Genomic DNA, 20,953 nt, shown 5'->3' with positions numbered 1-20,953 from the left:
TTTTTCAATTAACAGCTGAGCTCTTGCTTCATTTCTGTGGTCCTCCATTGGGGACCATTAGCTGAAACAGTGAAAATAAGGTCTGATATTTCTAGGGTTAAAAAACAAACAGAAAACAAACTGAAATCCATACATCATAAAGAATCAAAGGGAACGCGCCATTTTTTTCCTTTGAATATTACCCATTAATAGTTATTTTCTGCTAAAAATGGCAAAACTTACTTTGTCTTCTGTAGGACCAGAATTGTTGCCTTGTAGAATGCAAACCAAAACACACAATCTGTCATATGTTATGAATTTCAATATAGATGTTAATAGTAGGATTATGATTGGTACTAACTCATACTGTAGTTATTTCACTATAACCTAACCACAAGATTTGAGACCCTGGCAAATATATACTTGCTTTCCATATTTGATATCAATCTCAGTGGGTATGTAATGTCTTCCCACACAGTACTTGTTTATTCCCTTCTGATATGCTGGTGTGACCTCTTTGGTCATTTGAGTGATTTGAAATAGGCCTTATCTGGTATCGCTAGTATCCTCTTTCTATAAATTATTTTTATTACAGCTTTTGTTGTAGGGGGTGGGGAGAAGGTTTGAAATACTGTTGGACGGGTTTGTCCTAAAGAGATGTTAATGTGTTAACAGTGATACTAGGCTTTTAACAGGTAAAGAGCCAGAATCATATAGTCACAAAAGAATGGAACAGATTACAGTCAAATAATGTATTAAGTTATTACAAAGTAAGTTATTTACATTATGAATATTAAAATAAATATCCTCCTTTACAGCAACTTTCATAGAACTAAAATATCAAAGCACAAACTTTAATTTATGTCAATGGCTACTAGTACAAATATATTTAACTTGATTTGTAGTTGTAGAGCCTATGTGGTTATAGCTAGCCAGAAGCCCCCTAGTGGAGATGCAGCATAAGTCAGCAAAAAGAAAAGGAATACTTGTGGCACCTTAGAGACTAACCAATTTATTTGAGCATAAGCTTTCGTGAGCTACAGCTCACTTCATCGGATGCATACTGTGGAAAGTGCATACTGTGGAAAGTGTAGAAGATCTACACTTTCCACAGTATGCATCCGATGAAGTGAGCTGTAGCTCACGAAAGCTTATGCTCAAATAAATTGGTTAGTCTCTAAGGTGCAACAAGTACTCCTTTTCTTTTTGCGAATACAGACTAACACGGCTGTTACTCTGAAACCTGACATAAGTCAGCAGGAGTTCTTTGGCCAAGATATCAGCTACACCATATCCCTGAACAACATTATATAAGCCAACAGCATACTCATCTATCGGCATAGTTGCATCTAGTGGTTTTGCCAGCAAAGCATTGTCAACTAGGGGATGTAATTTTTTTCATGCTCCTAGGCAACATAGCTATGCCAGCAAAACTTTGTAGTATAGACTAACCTGAGGTGAGTGTCTCTCAAAAATGTTGCCTGAATATCTTACCCAAAATCCAAGAGAGTCCTTTATGCATGCCTTTTAAGAAGCACATGTTGCTTGAGAGCTAAGGGATTAATAGAATTTGTTTATAATGTAGTAGTAACTCTGGATGAAATCCTGGCCCCATTGAAATCAATGGAAATGTTGCCATTGACTTTAATGGGGCCAGGATTTCACCCTCAGAGTGTACATTGATGATTTTTAATAAGTACATTTGCCACCTAAAAGATTCATATTTATTTTTGGCAAATTTACTTAGTTGATTCTGATTTTAATTTAATATGTTCAAATGTTTGTTTTTTCTTTTGTTTGGTGGTATCAGGGCTCAATCTATTTCATGATCACAAAATCAAGGATGTTGGCAGGGGAATGACTTCTAAGGCAAATGGCTTGTGCTCCAGAAGTCCTGCTTCCATTTAAAAACAAGTTTTTAATAGTTATGGTTGCAAAGTTAACCTCAAAAATGTGAACTAAGTGTCCATCTTGAGCCTTCATAGCTCCTGAAAGAATGGATGATAGATGGTAACGGCCCCAGTCACCTGTCCCTTGGCCTCCAGTATTGTATCCCTGGAATGTGACATTTTTCCAAGATACAACAAAATTAAGCATTTATTGCAGTAGACAGGCATCCAATATTTTGTTTTATCTCCCTGCCCTGCTGAGACCTGCCTGCAAGTGGCCTCTTCTGTAACTTTCTCCACAAAGGAGAATTTATATTACAGTGCATTCTCCTTTCACTTGTTCGATAGAACCAGATGGGAAGGGGTCATGGAGCCAGGAATGCAGGCTAGGCAGCTAGGCTGCCTAGAGGATAAAGCAGCAGCCAAGGAATGAGGAGCTGAAAAGACGAATCACTGAGCCTACTATAATTTCCCCTCTTCCCCAACATGTGGTGAACACAGCTCAAAAAACCACCCAGCATCAAAAATAATCATTGCTGAAAATAATCACTGACAACGATTACATGCCTGAGTATTTTCAACTGTGAGTCATAATCATATGTGTTTGGGGTGGAATGGAATTGGAATGAAGGTTATTCTGTTTCATGGAGATACTATCAATTGACACTGCTGCAGATTTTAAAGGTACTTGCTAGAGAGTTCAGTCCCATTGTCCTGTGGAATATACAGGGCTTTGGCTATTATAGAAGGAGATGCTATAGACACTTAACAAGTGTCTAAAACTTGAAGCCCAAACGGTGAAACTAGTTGGCTGAAACTAGAGATGTTCCTCTTTGATTGCATAATAATAAAATGAACTTACATATTCCTCTTTATACCAAGGTTCCTCACAGCTTTGTAAATTAAAGTGATTTTGAGTTTTAAGACAAAGGGGGAAAAAAGCAAAATGGGACAAATGTGTTTTGTTTAATTGACTCTACTATGAACGGCTGGGGAAAGAGAATTCAGTAACTTTACACACAATAGCTAAAAGCTCTAAAATCCATATTGTTTGAGATAGTAATTGTTGCCTAGGAGCAGTGAGAAGACCTATATCGGCAGATATCCGACTGTGGCTCATTACATGGGAAATGAGGAGATAATTCAAGTGCTAAGGGTCAACACCATACAAAGTCTTATATTGATTGTGGGAGAGCACCCATTACATGTATGATGATTGGGGGTGATAAGCCTTGCTGCTGAAGTTTGAGTTTGCTGAAACTGAGGCAGTGCCTTATCAGAAAGGCTTGTATCTGCACAGTATTGCAAGTGTGTAATCTGGCTGTCACAAGGACACAGAGTACCACTTAAAAATCAGCAAGAATGATGGCAGCTAAGCTGTAGTCCTACAATGGTAAACGGTTGATTCATATGTCGAATAAATGTATTTCTCAAAGGGCAGGGCAAGATTTATTGCCCCAGTAAAACTTCCTATTATGTGCTTAAAAAAGAAAAAAAATCTCCAGTGTTTTCTGTCTTTGATGCAGAAAGATGTATTAAATGATTCACCTCAACATGCAGATAATGTGTTTCTTAAAGTCCTATTGGACAAGTTTGTCATAAAGTGACATGAATGTTCAGAGCAGTGGCACTCAACCTTTAACAGAGAAACTGAGTTTAAACAAAAAATAGATTTTGACAGTTAGATGCAAATGGCCACAGTTTAATTAACAATACTCTATTAAGTTTGGGGGCTGGCCTCCCTGGAACGCCCTTGGTTCTTTTCAGTGAGATACAAGTAGATGTTTCTTCATCTGAAAAATTGGTCATATGAGCAGTCACAGATCCACAAGATCGATGCTACACTCTAGCTTTTAAACAGTCTCTTGGAGGAATCCCTTCAGTAATACAAACCGCAAAGGGTCTCATTTTTCCTTCAAAGTAGGCCATGCAGCCTCACCTCCTCCAGGACCAAGTCTCTGGGCACAAACACTTCTGCTTCACACTGTGAGCTATGCTCAGCAAGTCCAGATGAGAGACTCATGGTCAGATACATTTACATTCTTCAGGGACCAATGTACCTCATCAAGTATTTGCAGAGACACCAGGCAACATTTCTAAAGCAACAGGATTTAGTAGTCAACTGAAACACAGCATCAGAATTCCTTAGGTTAGCACAGAGAAATAAACATTAAGACATAGTCCATTTTGCCAAGCCAGAGCAATCCACCAGCCAAGCTGTAATGGATTCTATTTCAGGCTGTGTTCTTCTCTGACCCCTTTGTCAGTCCCAGGTGAGAGCAGCTAGTCTCTTCCAGAAGCCCCCTCTTTAAACCCTGCTTGTCACCGCTCAGTCCTTTTGTTCGAGCTGGTCTCTGTTCAGCTACCCTGCTGAGAGGTGAAGGGAAAACCTCCTTCCTCTTGGTCATTGATTGTAGGTTGGCATGATCTGGTCATTGGGGCTTCCCATTGTCTCTTTCGAATTCTGCATTGATATGGGTTGGTTTCAGCAGTTCCAGACAGTTCCTTAGCAACCCATTCATTGCATTCCAGACAGCAAGGCAGCAACACACCCTCATGTCTTCTGTGATGCCATGAGAGCCCTTCTGTACCCCCATCCCACTGGATAGCGTTGCAAAGTACAGCAGGAAACTGAAGTGCACACAGGATTTGTAAAAAAAAAAATCGCAAAAAAATCCCATTTTGTCAGAGGAGCTATAACTTGAGAGGCTGCCGTGGATGCCTGCTACCCTTAAATCTTTTTCTAAAGGAACTGCCTTTATCCCCATTCATTCTTTTTACCCTGTGCTGAAATTCCCAGCAAGGGTGCTTGTTCATCATGTTCTCTGTGATGTGGATACCTGCCTACAAGGAAATACTGTGAAATTACCAACTCGTTTCACTTAGGTCACAGAACAGTGCTTTTGGGTCGTGATAATTTTGGCCTAATCTGGTTTAAATAAAGCCAGGAATGTAAAAAAAAGTATGTTTATTCTACTACTACTCTGGCATTTCATTTTTCACATTTTCCCCCTTTCTTTTCAGCTTGTTTGACATGGGAGGAGAATATTACTGCTATGCTTCTGACATTACCTGCACTTTTCCAGCAAATGGAAAGTTCACTCCTGACCAGAGGGCCATCTATGAAGCAGTGCTTAAGTCATCTCGTGCTGTAATGAAGGCGATCAAACCAGGTAAAAGATTACTATATGTCAACAGAAATTGACAAGCTTAATGGGAGCATTCAGGCTGTCAAAACAATGATGCTGAGACTCAAAATGTTGGAAGAAGCAAGAAGCTGATCACCAGATCATAGTTTAATAAAAATAAAATTGTATGATGAGAGTCCTATTGCTAGGTTTAAATGGCTGTTAGTGGAACATAGAAATGATCGTATATATTGCTCATCCAGCCCAGTATTTTCAGGAAATAACATACGCTGAGAAATTTCTGTCTTAATTAATATTCATTTTTCTCTGAATACCTTAAAGGTGGCAGTGGTGGTTGTTATATCAATTTGTAAATTGGCAACATTTTCTGGGGATTTTAGTGATGATTGCAAGGTTCAAAACTGGGCAATACGTAAGTTTATTTCAGGCATTTAGTTTTTTAGTTTCCATGTTACTTTAAATAGAAAACTTTTGCTGAAAAAGTGAGTGAATATGTATTGGGGAATATACTTAATTACCTTGGAGGGCATCAGAAAACAGACTATGGAATACTATGCATTGTGTCCTTAAATTACATGTGAGCCGGTTCGTCTAGCGAATTGTACGTTTCATAGTTGAAGCATCTACATGGAGTAATTGCAGAAAACACTGCAGTGAAAATCTTGTTTTTTGTCATTCTGTTTTCATTCAGTTTAGCAAATAAATGCTTTTAGAACTAAATGCTTTTAAAGCTAACTGTTGGGGTGAGCTTGAATATTTCAGTGGTGAAGGTACTTGAACATTTCTAAGTATTAGTAATAGACTAGCTTTAGCTTAATGCACAAAGTACATTTCTCCTTTAATATTACCTTACTAGCTTTCAACCACCAGACCTTAGAGTGGGGAAGCTTTTTAGTTTGCCAGTTAGAACATGTTATTTCCGTGTTATACAAGCTGGCTGCACATATAAGTGCTGCACATCCAGATAGGATTTTATTGTTCCACTTCAAGCTAAGATTATCTGGATATGAAGTCTAGATATTTGCCAGTTTAATAATAATGTACGGGCTCCATCATCTATCTAATTTTTCCCCTCAAAGTCCTGGTTCCATCCAGTCTTCTTATTTTTCTCTACATTTTATTGCAAGCTTTAATTGTTTCATTTAATATGTATTGATAAAGTTGATTTCTAGTGTGTTGCTTATTAGTTTTGGGAGTTGAAACCTAAAGCAATGTTATGCTCATAATAATATAGAGATTTTCTAAATTAACTTACCCATTTACTTTAAGAAGGTCACAAAATTAAGTTATATTTCTGAAACTTCTTGCCAGGTTCTCAGCTAGCTTTGTGAATGTACCAAGCCCCTAAACAGCCTTCCAGATGAATTATTTTAAATTTTAATATTACTAATCAGATATGTGGCATCAGATATTTACTGTTCTTCCTGAAAACACCATGTTGCTTTTAGCTTCTTGTCTAGTTGGAATATTGGTGCAAATATATTTATTGTACGTTTTTGAGGCTGGTAATCACAAACAGTGGCACATAAAGCAGGTTGAATTCATATGCTGCAGACTGGTTTTGATGTTACTGCCAATATGCACCAAAGTATTATGATGCATCCGTGTAACTGTGCTCATGGGAAGTGTCCATGAAAATACAAAATCTTCCACTGTAGAGACAAAACCCTTTGGGAGTTCGTAGGGCTGTTGCACCCTACCTCCTCAGCAGCCTCTGAACCCTTTTCCCTGAGCAGTAAACATGAAGGAAGCTCTGAGAGCAGAACCTCGTGGGTTTCTTTACCCTTTTTTCCCTTCCTATGTATTCTTCCTTGGCCACATTATGTTCCTAATAATCTTTACTGCTGAAAATGATGTGGGAGCATGTCATAAAGGTGGTTAAGTGAAAAGAATTTGCAGAAGCGCTGATTACCTGTGTTCTGCAAACATGCATGAAAGCTAGAGCTGTTGAAAAATGAAAACCTGTTTTGATTAAAATGTTGACGTTTCCATTTTGAAGTATACAAAACAGACTGACATTTTTCTTTTATTCACAGTTTTTAAATTTTAAAAATATCAAAAACATTATTGAAATTGTTATAGAAAGTTTTCATTTGCCCAACCCTACTTTTAACTTGAGGAGAGAGAGGATGGCGTGAGTGGGAGACCTGACTTTCTTTTTGAGGATTTTTCACCAAAAACTGTTTTTTCAAATAAAAAGCCTTTTTTACCAAAGAAACTTCCCTTTAAATTATTTTGACCAGTTCTAATAAAAATGCTTGTGTTGACTACAGTTTGATCAAATAATTTCAATAAAATCATAGAGGAGGAATGAAAATGTTAGAAACCAGAGTGAGGGAGAGAGCTGTGATCTTTATAATATTTTGAAATAAAAGAAATGATCTCCTCTCTGCCTAAGAAAATAAAGCAGTATAGTTCTGCCTACTAGGAAACAAGACGCAAAAAACCTGTCAATTCAAGGGTCTTTTAAATATAGCCAGGCTCCAGCATATTTCAATCAGCCTTTTTAGCCTCCTGAAAGTCCTTTGTTCATTCCACTTCTACTTTTTTTTTCTACCTCCATTTTCAAGTGTTACTCACTATGCAAAGAAAACCATACGATTATAAACCCCTAATGTGGCAGGCTCCAGAAAAAGAATTTACACACACAACAAAAATCAGCAGCTACTTTTTTTGTAGAAAATAATATTTCTCTCCAATTGTAAAACTAGGTTCTTGATTAATTTTGCTTGCTGGCATATGGTCATGTAGGACTTTGAGTAGCCTTTTCAGAAAGTTAGAGATGCCAGTAAAGAACTATTTTCAGAATATGAAATATATATCTATAGCTAGGGCTTCTAGATACTATGATAATAAAAATAAGAGGTTATTACTATATAAAGATATGAAATAAATGCTCTTTTTGGTTACATCATGTCATCTTCATGGGGAATATGTGCTGCTAAAGAAAGCTAGCACCGTTAATTGATGTGCACAGGATTTTTACAGGTACAGTTTAGGAATTAACTTTTGAAACTTTGGCTCTCAAATGAGGCTAGTGATACCTCTGAAAGTTGATTTTGCTTCTGTTTGTTTCTATTGAATCTAATCGCTATTAAAGAATAACTTCAGAAGGCTCCCAAAGTTTCAGATTCTATTATAGCAAAGCATTAATTTGACTCTGTTCTCTGTATGGGTCAAAATACATATAATTCAGAAGTTTGCATATCCTAGCTTCCAATCCAAAAACAAAACAGAAAAAATCCCTGTGGGTTGCAAATACTATGTTCTGCAAATTGAGAAACCATCAGGATGGAATTGTAACTCAAGTGCAACAGCAATTATGCCACAAAACTGATTTGTAGGAAAAAGGCATATTCAATTCTATTGCACAAGCAGCAACTTTGGAACCACTAAACTATAGCTGTGTTACCAATTAAAAAAAAAGTTTAACTGCGTTGTTGATTAAAAATGAAAGTTTGAAGAATAGTAATTGTGGGGAAAAGATTCAAAAAGGGATGTTTGCATGTGATTAGAGCAGACATTTGTATCAATTTTCTTGATAGGTTAATGATAAAATATTTCAAAAATAGCAATGGAAAGAAACTGCATTTCTACTTATGTTGTATTCTTAATGTTTCATAACCATCTCAGCTAAATCTGTGGAAAAAATCAGAAGGGAAATATGGGGACAGATATATATATAAAGTACTGAAATTTACATAATTTAATAATATCATGATTCATCAGCTATTCGCTTCAAATATCTGTGTCTCGAATACAAATCTTAATACGCATACACACATATATATACAGATACATGATCACATACAATTTTTGCCACAGACCCCTGCCTCATTAAGTGAACATTATGGATAGTGCTCACTTAATGAACAACTGTTATATATATTTTTATCCTCATTGTTAAGTGTATAGCCGGATGCCTTATTTGCTGCACCTGCTCTGAAGACAGAATTATTAATTTCCTCATGGGCTTTTCAGTGGTGCTCATCACTATAATATCTAAGTGCTCAGAAATATTAACTAGTTTATTTTCAGAACATCCCTTTGGGTGAAGGGGTATTATCATCCCCGGTTTACAGATGGGGAACTGAGGCAGAGAGATTAAAGTCAAAAGTATCCATTAATTTTGGGTTTGAGATGTCTAAGACATGATTTTTCAGAGTACTCTTGTCACCTTTGCATTTGAATCAGACAGCTTCCTCCACACCAAAAGCACAGGAGAAAGTCTCGCCCAGCTTACAGTTCCAATGTCTGGACACAGACCTGGCCTCACCCTCCGCACACCAGAGCAGCAATTGCAGAAGAAGTTGGAGAGGGCTGGGGAATGCATGTTGCCAGGACTGGCATTAGGAGGCAGCAAGCAAGACAATTGCCTGGGGCCCTACGAAGCTAAGTTACAACACATCTACAGAGTCACTGTGGGTAAATGTAATGCAAATATTACAGTAATCTCTAAAAGTGGAAATAAATCACACTAAAGCAGCGGTTTGCAAACTGGGGGGCACACTCTCCTAGGGGAGCACAGAGGAAAGTTTTTGGGGTGGAGCAGAGACACCAGGTGGCTCGGGCTTCAGCTTTGGCCCTAGGCAGCAGGGCCCACTCCTTAGTTTCTGCCCTGGACCCCAGCAAGTCTAACAGTGGCCCTGCTCATTTCAAATGGAATCTTCAGGGAATTTAGCTGCATGCTCTTTCAAGTCTCGACTGAGCATGCACAAGCTGCAATTTTCTCAAAGGCTTATAAATTGGCTAAATTTGGGCAGATTTTCAGAACAGCAAAAGGCCATTCCTAACAAAAAGACCAGCTCCTGCCACATTTCAAGTCCTTGCTCCAATGCTCCACTAGAGCTTCTCAAAGAAAGGGCTCCAGAATTTTTTAACAAGGACAAAACATATCTTTCTCTAGCCTCATTCTCAGAAATGACTGAGACGCTTTGACTGAAATTTCAAAATAAATAAATAGAATAAAATAAAATAAAAAGCTGGAGGCAGTCACCCAGGATATAAAATTTTAAACCAAATAGTTAAGCTTTGGCAAAGTTATAAGCAACTGAATGCAAGGTTTTAAAGTGGGAAGTTTCAGGAAAGCATAATCATGGGCAGTGCTAAGAGCCCCAATAGACGCAAAGAACTAGTATCCTAATAAAATATCTTCTCACACACACAAAATATGAGTACTCCCAAATAGGTGGTTTCTGCCTCCAAAACTAATGAAGATATATGCATGTTTAAATGGATATTTATAATTATTATTGCAGACGATACCAAGCTGGGAGGGGTTGCAAGTGCTTTGGAGGATAGGATTAAAATTCAAAATGATCCGGACAAATTGGAGAAGTGGTCTGAAGTAAATAGGATTAAATTCAGTAAGGATAAGTGCAAAGTACTCCACTTAGGAAGGAACAGTCAGTTGCACACATACAAAATGGGAAATGACTGCCTAGGAAGGAGTACTGCGAAAAGGAATATGGGGTTCATAGTGGACCACAAGCTAAATATGAGTAAACACTATAACACTGTCGCAAAAAAAGCGAACATCATTCTGGAATGTATTAGCAGGAGTGTTGTAAGCAAGACACAAGAAGTAATTCTTCCACTCTGATTAGGCCTCAACTGGAATATTGTGTCCAGTTCTGAGCACCACATTTCAGGAAGGAGGTGGAAAAATTGGAGAGAGTCCAGAGAAGAGCAACAAAAATGACTAAAGGTCTAGAAAACATGACCTGTGAGGGAAGATTGAAAAAATTGAGTTTATTTAGTGTGGAAAAGAAAAGACTGAGTGAGGACATGATAACAGTTTTCAAGTACATAAAAGTTTGTTACAAGGAGGAGGAAGAAAAATTGTTTTTCTTAACCTCTGAAGATAGGACAAGAAGCAATGGGCTTAAATTGCAGCAAGGAAGGTTTAGGTTGGACATCAAGAAAACTACCCTGACAGTTAGGAAGTTTAAGCACTGGAATAAATTGCCTAGGGAGACTGTGGAATCTCCAGCATGGGAGATTTTTAAGGGCAGGTTAGACAAACACCTGTCAGGAATGGTCTAGATAATTAGTCCTGCCACAGTGCAGGGGGGCTGGACTAGATGACCTCTCAAGGTCCTTCCAGTTCTATGATTCATTGTTTGGTTAGGCCCAGTTTTAGCAAGGTGCTTACACAAGCGTGGGACCGCTGAGTTCAGTGATTCGTGTGGTTAAATGTCAGCACATGCTTATATACCTTGATGAATCAGGGCATTAGTGTGGATCCCATACAAATATCCATAGCTTTTGCAGCCGCTTTCTTGGATTTGTAAACTAGTTTTACTATACGTTGGGGTTTTTTTAGGATAGGGGTTAGACTCTCTACATTTCAGCAACCAGTAAAACTCTTCATCAAAAATTGGAGAGAGTTATTAAATAGTGAGGTCTGCATTCTCTTTGCCCTCACCCATTAACCTAAAATATTCAGAGAATTCTTGTAAATAATTATGATCTCACAACAGGACTGGTCTTCTGACACCATTTTGAAATCCCAGTTTAATGAAGAGATATGAATATAAGGAAAATATGACCTGTGTATACAAATAAAAATGTTACCCATTAGTAATGAAAACAAGAAAACTGTGTAGACAGCATGGTCTGTTGCTTAGTGCCAAGGGACTATAGTTGTGTTCCTCTAGCACTGATTTGCTATGTAACCTTTTGCAAGCCACTTCACCTCTCTATGCTTCAGTTTTCCTGTGTAAGAGATGGGTTCATACTTACCCAGCTTTGAAAAGCCCTTTACCATCTTCATGTGAATACTGTTACATAAGGCTAGTAATGTTCCAGTAATAGCCCACCACACAGTAGCAAGACTGCTGAAAACTGTGGTATTTGGGCAATTACTGTAAAATAGTCCAGGGGTTCTCAAACTTCATTGCACCACAACTCCCTTCTGACAACAAAAATTACTACACGACCCCGGGAGGGAGGACCAAAACCTGAGCCTGCCTCAGCCCTGCTGCCCCGGATGTGAGGGCCAAAGCCCAAGGGCTTCAGCCCAAGGTGGAGGGCCTGTAACCTGAGCCACACCACTTAAGGCTGAAGCCCTCAGGCTTTGGCCCTGGGCTATGGGGCTTGGGCTTCAGTCCTAGGCCCCAGCAATCTAACGCCAGCTCTGGCAACCTCATTAAAACGGGTTTGTGACCCACAGTTTGAGAACCGCTGGAATGGTCTATTTTATAAGGTTATAACAAATGATAGTGTTGCTATGCCACCACCATTGTTTCAGGTGACTTATAAAGGTATTTACTGGGTCATTATAATGAGTATTTAGAAGACATTAATAAATACACATATACAAGCTAAATCCTAATTCTTGAGGACATAGTGCTGGTGACATTACATCTTTTAAATGTATTATTGCTTTAGACACTAGGTTGATAGATGGAAACTTTTTATTTCCTTTATTCAAACTTAGGTCCTTGAAACTACTTAATGTTCTAGATAATAAGAGATTTACAGTGCACCTTCCATTGTTCTCCCTGTTTAAGTTAAATACTCTCCGATCCTTAATTTATAGGCCCTACATCTATTCTTTACAGTGAGATACAGTCACATTCCAAGCTTTATTTTTAAATTTATGGACATTTTCAGAAATGACTACTCTGTTTTGTTCAGTCGCTCTCTAGTTCTTGATTTCATTTTGGCAGGTATACACCATATTATATGAAGAGAATTAAACACCTCTTTCAGTAAGGTCTGTTATTCTAAATTCCTCTTTCTCTAGTCAACTGTTCACAAGCAACAGCTAAGGCCAACTTGGCAACCATTCAATTCCCTATCTGTACATTTATATGATTTAACAAGCTTGTATCTCAAGTCCCCACTGAACTGAAATTGCAGTCAGACATTAGTTGGGCAGCTGGGCATATTTGTTGATTGATGTTGTTTGTTTCAATAAAATATGCGAAATTGTTCCAGATATGCACAAAAGTTGTTCACCAAGCCAGCTTATATCCAATGTGAAAGCTATTCTCCTTAATGACATCACATTTACAGAGCTACATATAGGACTCTCCTGGCCACAGAACTTTTCAAAGTTGGCATTGGCATTTAGGGGTGTGGGCATATCCCTTGAGCCCTCCATTCTCCTTTCCAAAAGAGTTAACCCCATGTCTCCTCTACCTCTCCAGATGGAGTTGGCAGAATCCCCTCCTGAGAAGGTCAGACTTTCCTATGATGAACAATGTTGGGGAATGTAGTCAAGGAAAAGTTCTTCTCACCCCAAGTGTCTCAGATAATGATGGACACGGATGTCGCTGGTATAGTGTGGAGCATAATTAGTAAACTTGACTGTTGATAGCCTTTCAGAGTTGAGGCCCCACATAAGTTTTCTAGTGCTGAGGACCCCTCGGGCTGGTTCTCAGTCATGGACAATATGGTTGTCCTGTAATACCTCAACCGAGTGGGCACATGGTCACTTGTCATATCAAAAAGCAATTAATCCATGGGAACAGTGAGTCCAAAACAAAGAAACCCCGTCTGGCAGATGATGACCTGAGTTGAGGGGGTAGATTATTGAGTGGACGTTCAAACCCTCAGTGGCATCTTTACTGACTGAGGTCATCCAAATGTGGACTTGCATGTTAGAACTCAGAGCCAGTGTCTGAGGTTTTGCTCAAGAGTTAGCAGGGGCGTGCAACTTGTATCATTGTCATTTTTCATTTGTGCTGGAGAAATACCCAAAGGCTTGAGTTAGGATTGGGGTCTCAATGTGCTAGGTGCTGCACGACACATAGGAAAGCACAGTACCTTCCCTTAAGAGTTTATAATCTAATTTCAGACATCTTCTTTTATGTTACAGGGGAACATGCTCCTTGAAATTTCAATTAGGTGCTAAATAGGTCCTTTGATCCTACGTGAACTCGCTCACTATACCACCTCTTGTGGAAAGTTTTTTTCTTGATGGCCATAACCTTGACTATTGGAATCTATAAGATACTGACTGTTATGGGGTCAGGTCACCCTTTAACACCTTGTATAGGGAGAAGGTGATATTTAGGCCTCATCCAAAATTTTCACCTAAATCAATGCATATCACTGCCTGTATTTTCCCCAAAGCCCTATAGCTGTCCTGGGAAGGTGAGCTACATGTCCTGGATATCAAGAGAGTAGTCAGTCCCTACTTAGAAATAAACCTTTTAGATGGTCCAATACAATGTTTATGATCTTTGGAGAAAATTGGGCCATTTCAGCGCACATCCTCCCTAAAAGGATAGGGCTGTACATTGTCTTATGAGATGGCAGATACTTCAGGGCTGAGGCAAAGGGTGGCAACTTCAGTGGCATGTATCTGTAAAGTGCCCTTATCTGAAAAGTGTAGAGCTCAGTTTGCATCTTCACAAATCACTCAGTGTCACATCAAGAACCGATTTTGATTTTGGGAGAGCAGTTCTGCCTATTGAACAGTGACTGAAGAAGTCAGCCCTCTTCTTGACAGGAAGGTTACAGCTAGCTAGTCTCCTGCATTTGGGTTCTTCTAGTCAATTTCATTTATGAGAACAAATTACCAAAACAACTCCTGTACTCTGAACATATTGCCTCTAATGGAGCCACACTGATTATAAATGATTCAGAATTCAAGACCTAAAGCTTTTGGAGGCTGAGAAGAACTGAGTAATGGCTATACAGTGTGTAGTCTTGATTCCCTTGGAAAATAGAATGTAAGGTTTGAGTGATGTGCATCCTTGAAAAGGATTTGTGGCTGAGCGGGAGGCACACAACTCTGTGGAGGACGTATGTTCAGAGAACAAAAGCTACAGTGCTGAGTAACACCTCTTGTATACAAATAAAATGTAAAGAATGCTTTTTATACAAAAATCAACTTGAAAAATTCAAAGGTGCCATTTTTTTTCTGCTCTGTTTTTGCTACTTAAGTATGTTCCAAAAGGAACAAAATGGAGAAGATTGTTGGGTTTAGATAGTGTAAGGTCTGGGCATGAAAAAATCCAAATAATTTTAAGAACCGGTTAAAGGCACTAATAGCTACAGATTTGACCTAGAATAATGCACTATTGATGACTTGTTTTCCATGTTATTAAATTGAGCACACATGCTGTCAGGAATGTATGCAAATTCAGAAATTGTAAGGTCACAGATTACTTATTAAACACTTATTTTGAAGCATGATAGTTCCATATCTCACAAAAGCTCAGGTTTATTTCTGTATATTACAGTTCCTTATGCTGTTTTATAATGTCATTCATCCTGTGTGTTCTACTGGAAAGGAAAAAAACTTTAACACATGAAGAATATCATTGTAACAATCCTATTAAAAAAGAACTATGATCTCATTCATAAATGCTGTTGACTACAAGATAAACTTACTAAAATATGACAGGTTTCAGAGTAGCAGCCCTGTTAGTCTGTATTCGCAAAAAGAAAAGGAGGACTTGTGGCACCTTAGAGACTAACAAATTTATTTGAGCATAAGCTTTCGTGAGCTACAGCTCACTGAATGCATCCGATGAAGTGAGCTGTAGCTCACGAAAGCTTATGCTCAAATAAATTTGTTAGTCTCTAAGGTGCCACAAGTACTCCTTTTCTTTTTACTAAAATATGTTTCTCTCAATCAGAGATTCAGTATGTGGTTTTTTCATTGAAAATTCATTTATTTTTATTTTGTGTAGTCCACATTTTTATTGAGTTATAAGCGCATATTGGTTGTCAGTTGTGCTTTTTAAGGACAAACGTTTCAATTGTTTTTTTTTTTTAAGAATTAATATAGTTTTATCATGCTCTAAATTGGACTTTTTGACAGCAGCATTGCAGAGAGGGACTGGGGAAGACATGAGGTTATTTCATGTTTGTTTATTAATTTCTATCTTTCCTACTTGTCTTACGGAATTATTTCTGTCCAGGTTTTCTTCTTTTCATGCAAACTACTGCAAGTCATTTTTACTCTTCTGAGATATCTAAAGCATGGCAGTATTTCTTAGGCATAGAACATTTATAACTTAAGTTGAGGATTTCATATTGATTCCCTTGAAGAATAAGTGTTTTCAGAGTGTTACAACTAGTCCTTGATATTTAATGAATCCTAACAGATAACATGGCAATATACTTTTCCCTTTCAATTAAGAATGTGCTCTTGTGTTAAAAACAGTTGAAAAGAATCTAAGCCTTGTTCATATATAATGTTGCAGCAATTAATAGTCCATTCTCTATTGAATTATGCCTATAGTATTTTCCTGCTGATAGGATAGCATTATTTCTTTGTTCATAAACTAGTTGCACTCTGTTCAAGTATTAGTTATGTGTGCGTGACCCAGAAAAGGTATTGTGGCTTGCCATTGTAACTTAAATCAGAATTCATCAACATAAATTGTTCGCTAAAGGCGGCATGGCCATCCCCAAAGGGGGTTGGAAAGTGGGAGGCAGACAAAGTTCTAATATTGAACAGCAAGCGACGTTAATTGATAAATTGAAAATTTACAACTTTTTAAAAATTGTTACACAAGTCTATGAACTAATGCATGTGAATCCTATTGTGTTGGGGCGAGAGTCACTGTTAATCATACAGACTAACTACCCAGAGTTAGCATTAGCTAACAGTAGGAGATGAAAGAAAAGGGCATTACTCTCTGTCAAATTCTGCAAATCTTTCAGTCCCTCAAAGCAAGAAACAATCGTTGTAATGTAAGATCATCCTTTTTTCCCTAGATGCAAGATTTCAGACTGAGAGTCTCTCACTACGAACCCCACTGGGAACTGTTCTTTTCAGATGTAGGCTAACACACAGCAGTTGACCCATGCAGAGTGACCACTGCAACATTAGAGAGGCAAAAATAACAGAGTATTCCCAAACGTATGAAACAAGGCACTTCTGAGAGAAGGCTGCCATTGTGTCCCTGAACTCTCTCCATGTGGCTTAGGTATTGTAGAGATCTCAGACCAGTTGGAATTGCAGCATATGCAAGACCTACAGTAGATGCATTGCAGTAATACAAGAACAAACTTGCAGCCTTAGACCCAAATTCTGCAAAGATTTATTCATGTGCTTAACTTTAAGTATGTGAGTATTCCCATAAACTTCAGTGGCACTATTCACATGTGTGAAAGGACATGGGGTTGAATTTACATTGTTGCTTATGTTCTCAGCATTTCTCTTTATTTAATATAGTTTTATGTTTCTGTTATTAAATTTGAGAAATAACTTGCCCATTACACCTTACTGGCTGTAGCTGTGACACTGCAAATACAAGTTTTGGATACTGTCATTGTGGGGGAATTGACTTTTTGTTCACATGGTGTCTGATCTGCAGTACTTTACTTCCAATCCAGTATTCAAGGGATTGCTATGTGTTGCACATAGTAATTTTCATTGATGTGTGAGGTACATGAGTCCTTCAGACTTGATACGACATCAAGGTAGCTGTTAGAGAACCAACCTACCAGAAACAGAAGATTATGTCTGGACAAGGTTAAAAATTGCCCTGAGTATTATCTGAGCTAAGTTTTTTCTAACGTTCAAAGTTTGAGTTTCCCCACTAAAACTAAACCCTGAAGTGCTGCTACTCTTACCCCAAATATGTGCATCTTTGAAGATTTTGTGCTGAAACTGACCAGGCATGATACATTCTGCTGTGCTTCACTGCAGCTTGTTTCAAAAATTGCATCTTTTCAGGCTTCCTAATAACATGTTGTTTAAAAAGAACCCACAGGTGTGCAGTATCCATTCAGCTGACTTAAGCTACTGTGCTTTAAGAAAAATGTCATCCTAGTTTAGAATTATCTTGGTGGATTGACACACATTAAAAATCATCAAAATATAGGGCTTATAATGGAAGAAGTAACTGACCGTTATGTACATGTAGCAACAAACTATTGATTACCGGTGCAAAATAGGGCCCAAGTTTCAAACTTGGGTGCCTAAAGATAGGCACCTGAATATGTAGTACATTTAGGTAAGTTGTAAGTAATCATGCACCCACTATGCAAAATTGAGATCAGGATACAGTTTCCCCAGATTTTGGGTTGCTGGCAGCAAAATTTCCCCAAAGTTCAAAGGTTTGTGGATTTGAGCTATGACTTTGGGCCCATTTGTGGTCATCAAGAACCCAAACGTAGTTGTAGATTTTAGTTCCCTTACATCTTACTTTGGTTTGTTTTTAGAAGATAGAGATTCTTGTTAGCAGTTACCTGCCATTTTTTGTCACAGCTACATAGTGAAGGCTAAGAAACATGCTCAGCAAACTAGTTTATTCAGCCACTTCAACAGGACAATGCTATTTATAATAAAGATTATTATTAAATTACACCTTTTTTGTTGATGTTCAGGGGACATTTGCCAGGCCAGGTTCTTTGGGAACCAAATCTAGAAAACTGAAAACAAATTATTTGCTGTCTGATCTGTCGTGCAAAGAGGAAGCTTTGAAAATTTGAAATGTAGCAATTTTTTCAACAAAACAAAAAGAGAAGAAAGCATCATCTTTCTTATTAAACATTATTTAAAATGTATTTGCTTAGCATTTTAGGAAGCTTTTGTTTTATGTCTGCTATGTTTGTTACGTGTCTAGCCAATCTTAACATGTTCCTGTGGTTCACTGGCTGAGACAGGGATTGCATAGTTCGTCTGCATTTTAGTGGCACTACCAGGGGATGTCGGACCTTTTGCCCTTGTTTGTAGACACTCCGAAATTAAATATAACCTAACCTTAACACAGTTTTGGGAGAAATTTAGCATAACCTTGCACAGTATTATTTTTTTTTACAAGTATTGTGACATCTGTACTGGCAAATCACTGCTAAATCACTTGTGGTTTAATCATTGTCACAATTATAACCACAAAATACCCTAACTAGCAGCAAAAAAATTACTGTGAGAGACCTTTTGAGAACAGTCTCCAAACAGAAGTGACTAAGTACCAAGCAGTAATCCCAAGTTATTTTTGTATTTTTTGTTCTATATTCCAGTACAATTTCTAATAAAACTTAAGTAAATAATCTCAGATTACTTGGATGATAAGATAACTGGGATAGCAGTAGTTTCTGAACAACTATAAAACCTTTTCTTAATGTGATATTCTTGTAAATTGCTTATTTAAGATAAATAACAAGGATTATCCTGCCTTTTAAGAATGTCAGTTACAAAGTTACAGTACATCTAATAAAATTAAAAGATTGGATCTAATTCTCAACTTCATTGAACTCATTCTTCTCCTTTTTATATCACCAAAATCATCTGGGCTCCAAATGAACATCCAGAGAGAGAGAGAGTGAGAGCAGTGGTTTTGTATGATGTTTTAAGTCTTTAAAAGTTAGATTATAGAAAATATTACAAAGTCGTTTGGCAGTTTAGGGGTTGGTGGGAAAATAATCTAAAAGGTAAAAACAAGAGGTGTCTTTTTTTTCTGTCATACCATTAGCTGAGTATCTAGGCATAGTATCTGATAATTTCAGATTATTGCTGGAAATTATATAACTATATCTATATATCTATCTGTATCTGATGTTTTTTTAAATATAATGATGCCAGATGTATTGATTGTGCCATTTTTAAGCACATTATACCATATACAACAGAAGTGTAAAATAATGGTACTTTTAGCATAGTAGCTTTCTCTATAGGTTAAGAACCATTGATGTTAGATTTTTTGCTATTTAATCCATGGATTGTCACATTCCATTATCTGAATTGCCCAACAGCCTGGTCATTGTTGTATATTTCAGAATGTATATTTAAAGCTCTTTAATATTTACATTGCATATGTCACTGTAAAAGGTGATTTTTATCCTGGCCTCTTGCCCAAAAACATGCTGAATGGCAACTAACCAATCAAAACTTAATGAGCCTTGGTAACTGGACTTTAGTGAGAAGCTCAGTCACTGGTTCACTGACCTGTATTACACAGTATCTCATTTGGCAGTGAATTAAGAATAGAGCAGACACATCATCAGCAGATTTTCCTGAGTGCAGACTTCTCTTGGTACTAACTTCCAAAGTCCAAGGACGCTCCAATCTAGCTTTCTAAACCTGATCTGTCAGTGTGGTATAACCAGCTTATAAATTGGCTTAAAGATGATAATTGAACTAACCTTTCTACATTTAAAAAAACCCATAACATTTTGGCAATCATGATAAACTTCTCATAACTGATAAAGAAAGAACCTGAATAATACAAACCTTGAAATATTTCACAGGGTGATTGGGGATGCAGGACAAATACAAAATGATATTAAAGCACAATCAACTGTTATGATTACATTTGCAATAATACATGTAAATAATGCTTTTTCAGCAGGAACAAGATAGATGCATGCATCTTTGTTTTTATACTCCCTTTGGTCTCATCCAGATTGTTAAGTGATACTGCTCTAATGTAAAAAGAGGTTACTGACAAGATTCTGCTCTCAGCTGTCCAGGGTGAACCTTGGCTACAATATTTCTTTTTTTTTTTCCCCTTCCATGTTCCCGTTGCCAACATGTGTCAGGAGAGCAGAGCAGCAAAACTGGAGACACTGATAAAAGTCATGAGTCCCAGATGCACTTTCTAATTAATTTAGAATCTTGCTGGGGGTCTGGTCAGCTAAAGCCAGATTTATATGTGCCATTGTATTATAAAGAAACATAATTCTATTTTGATGGTTCCGTTATAACAGCAGTCTTTGACAATTTCACTCAACACAATTTTAGGATTAAAATTAAACTTTTAGTGTATGTTTTTATATTTATTGTATACTATATTAAAAACACAAAATTTGCATACAAATCTCTGTCTCTCCTGCTTGTTAGTTTGCAACCTTCTTTCTTGAATAGACTATGTGCTCAAAATTTTTAAATATTTGTCAGATTACTCTGAAATACTTGTTTCTCATAGTAAAATTAATGTTTTTGAGGCTTTATTAAGGTTACCAGTTAGGAAAGGTTTGATGAAAAGCTTATAACTGGAAAAGCTCTGTTAATTTGCTGTT

General features: G+C 37.5%; 1 protein-coding gene across 1 annotated transcript in view; it reads left to right on the top strand.

Annotated features, from left to right (window-relative positions):
* PEPD (peptidase D) overlaps positions 1-20,953 on the top strand; it is a 227,580-nt gene that overhangs the window by 171,931 nt on the left and 34,696 nt on the right. The window contains exon 12 of the mRNA XM_074969165.1: positions 4,893-5,041. Coding sequence (XP_074825266.1) covers positions 4,893-5,041 — 149 coding nt within the window. The remainder of the gene's footprint in view (positions 1-4,892; positions 5,042-20,953) is intronic.

Source organism: Natator depressus, chromosome 12, assembly GCF_965152275.1.
Source record: "Natator depressus isolate rNatDep1 chromosome 12, rNatDep2.hap1, whole genome shotgun sequence".
Classification (NCBI taxonomy): domain Eukaryota; kingdom Metazoa; phylum Chordata; order Testudines; family Cheloniidae; genus Natator; species Natator depressus.
The sequence above is the reverse complement of the archived record's forward strand: the minus strand, read 5'-3'. Positions and strand labels throughout refer to the sequence as shown.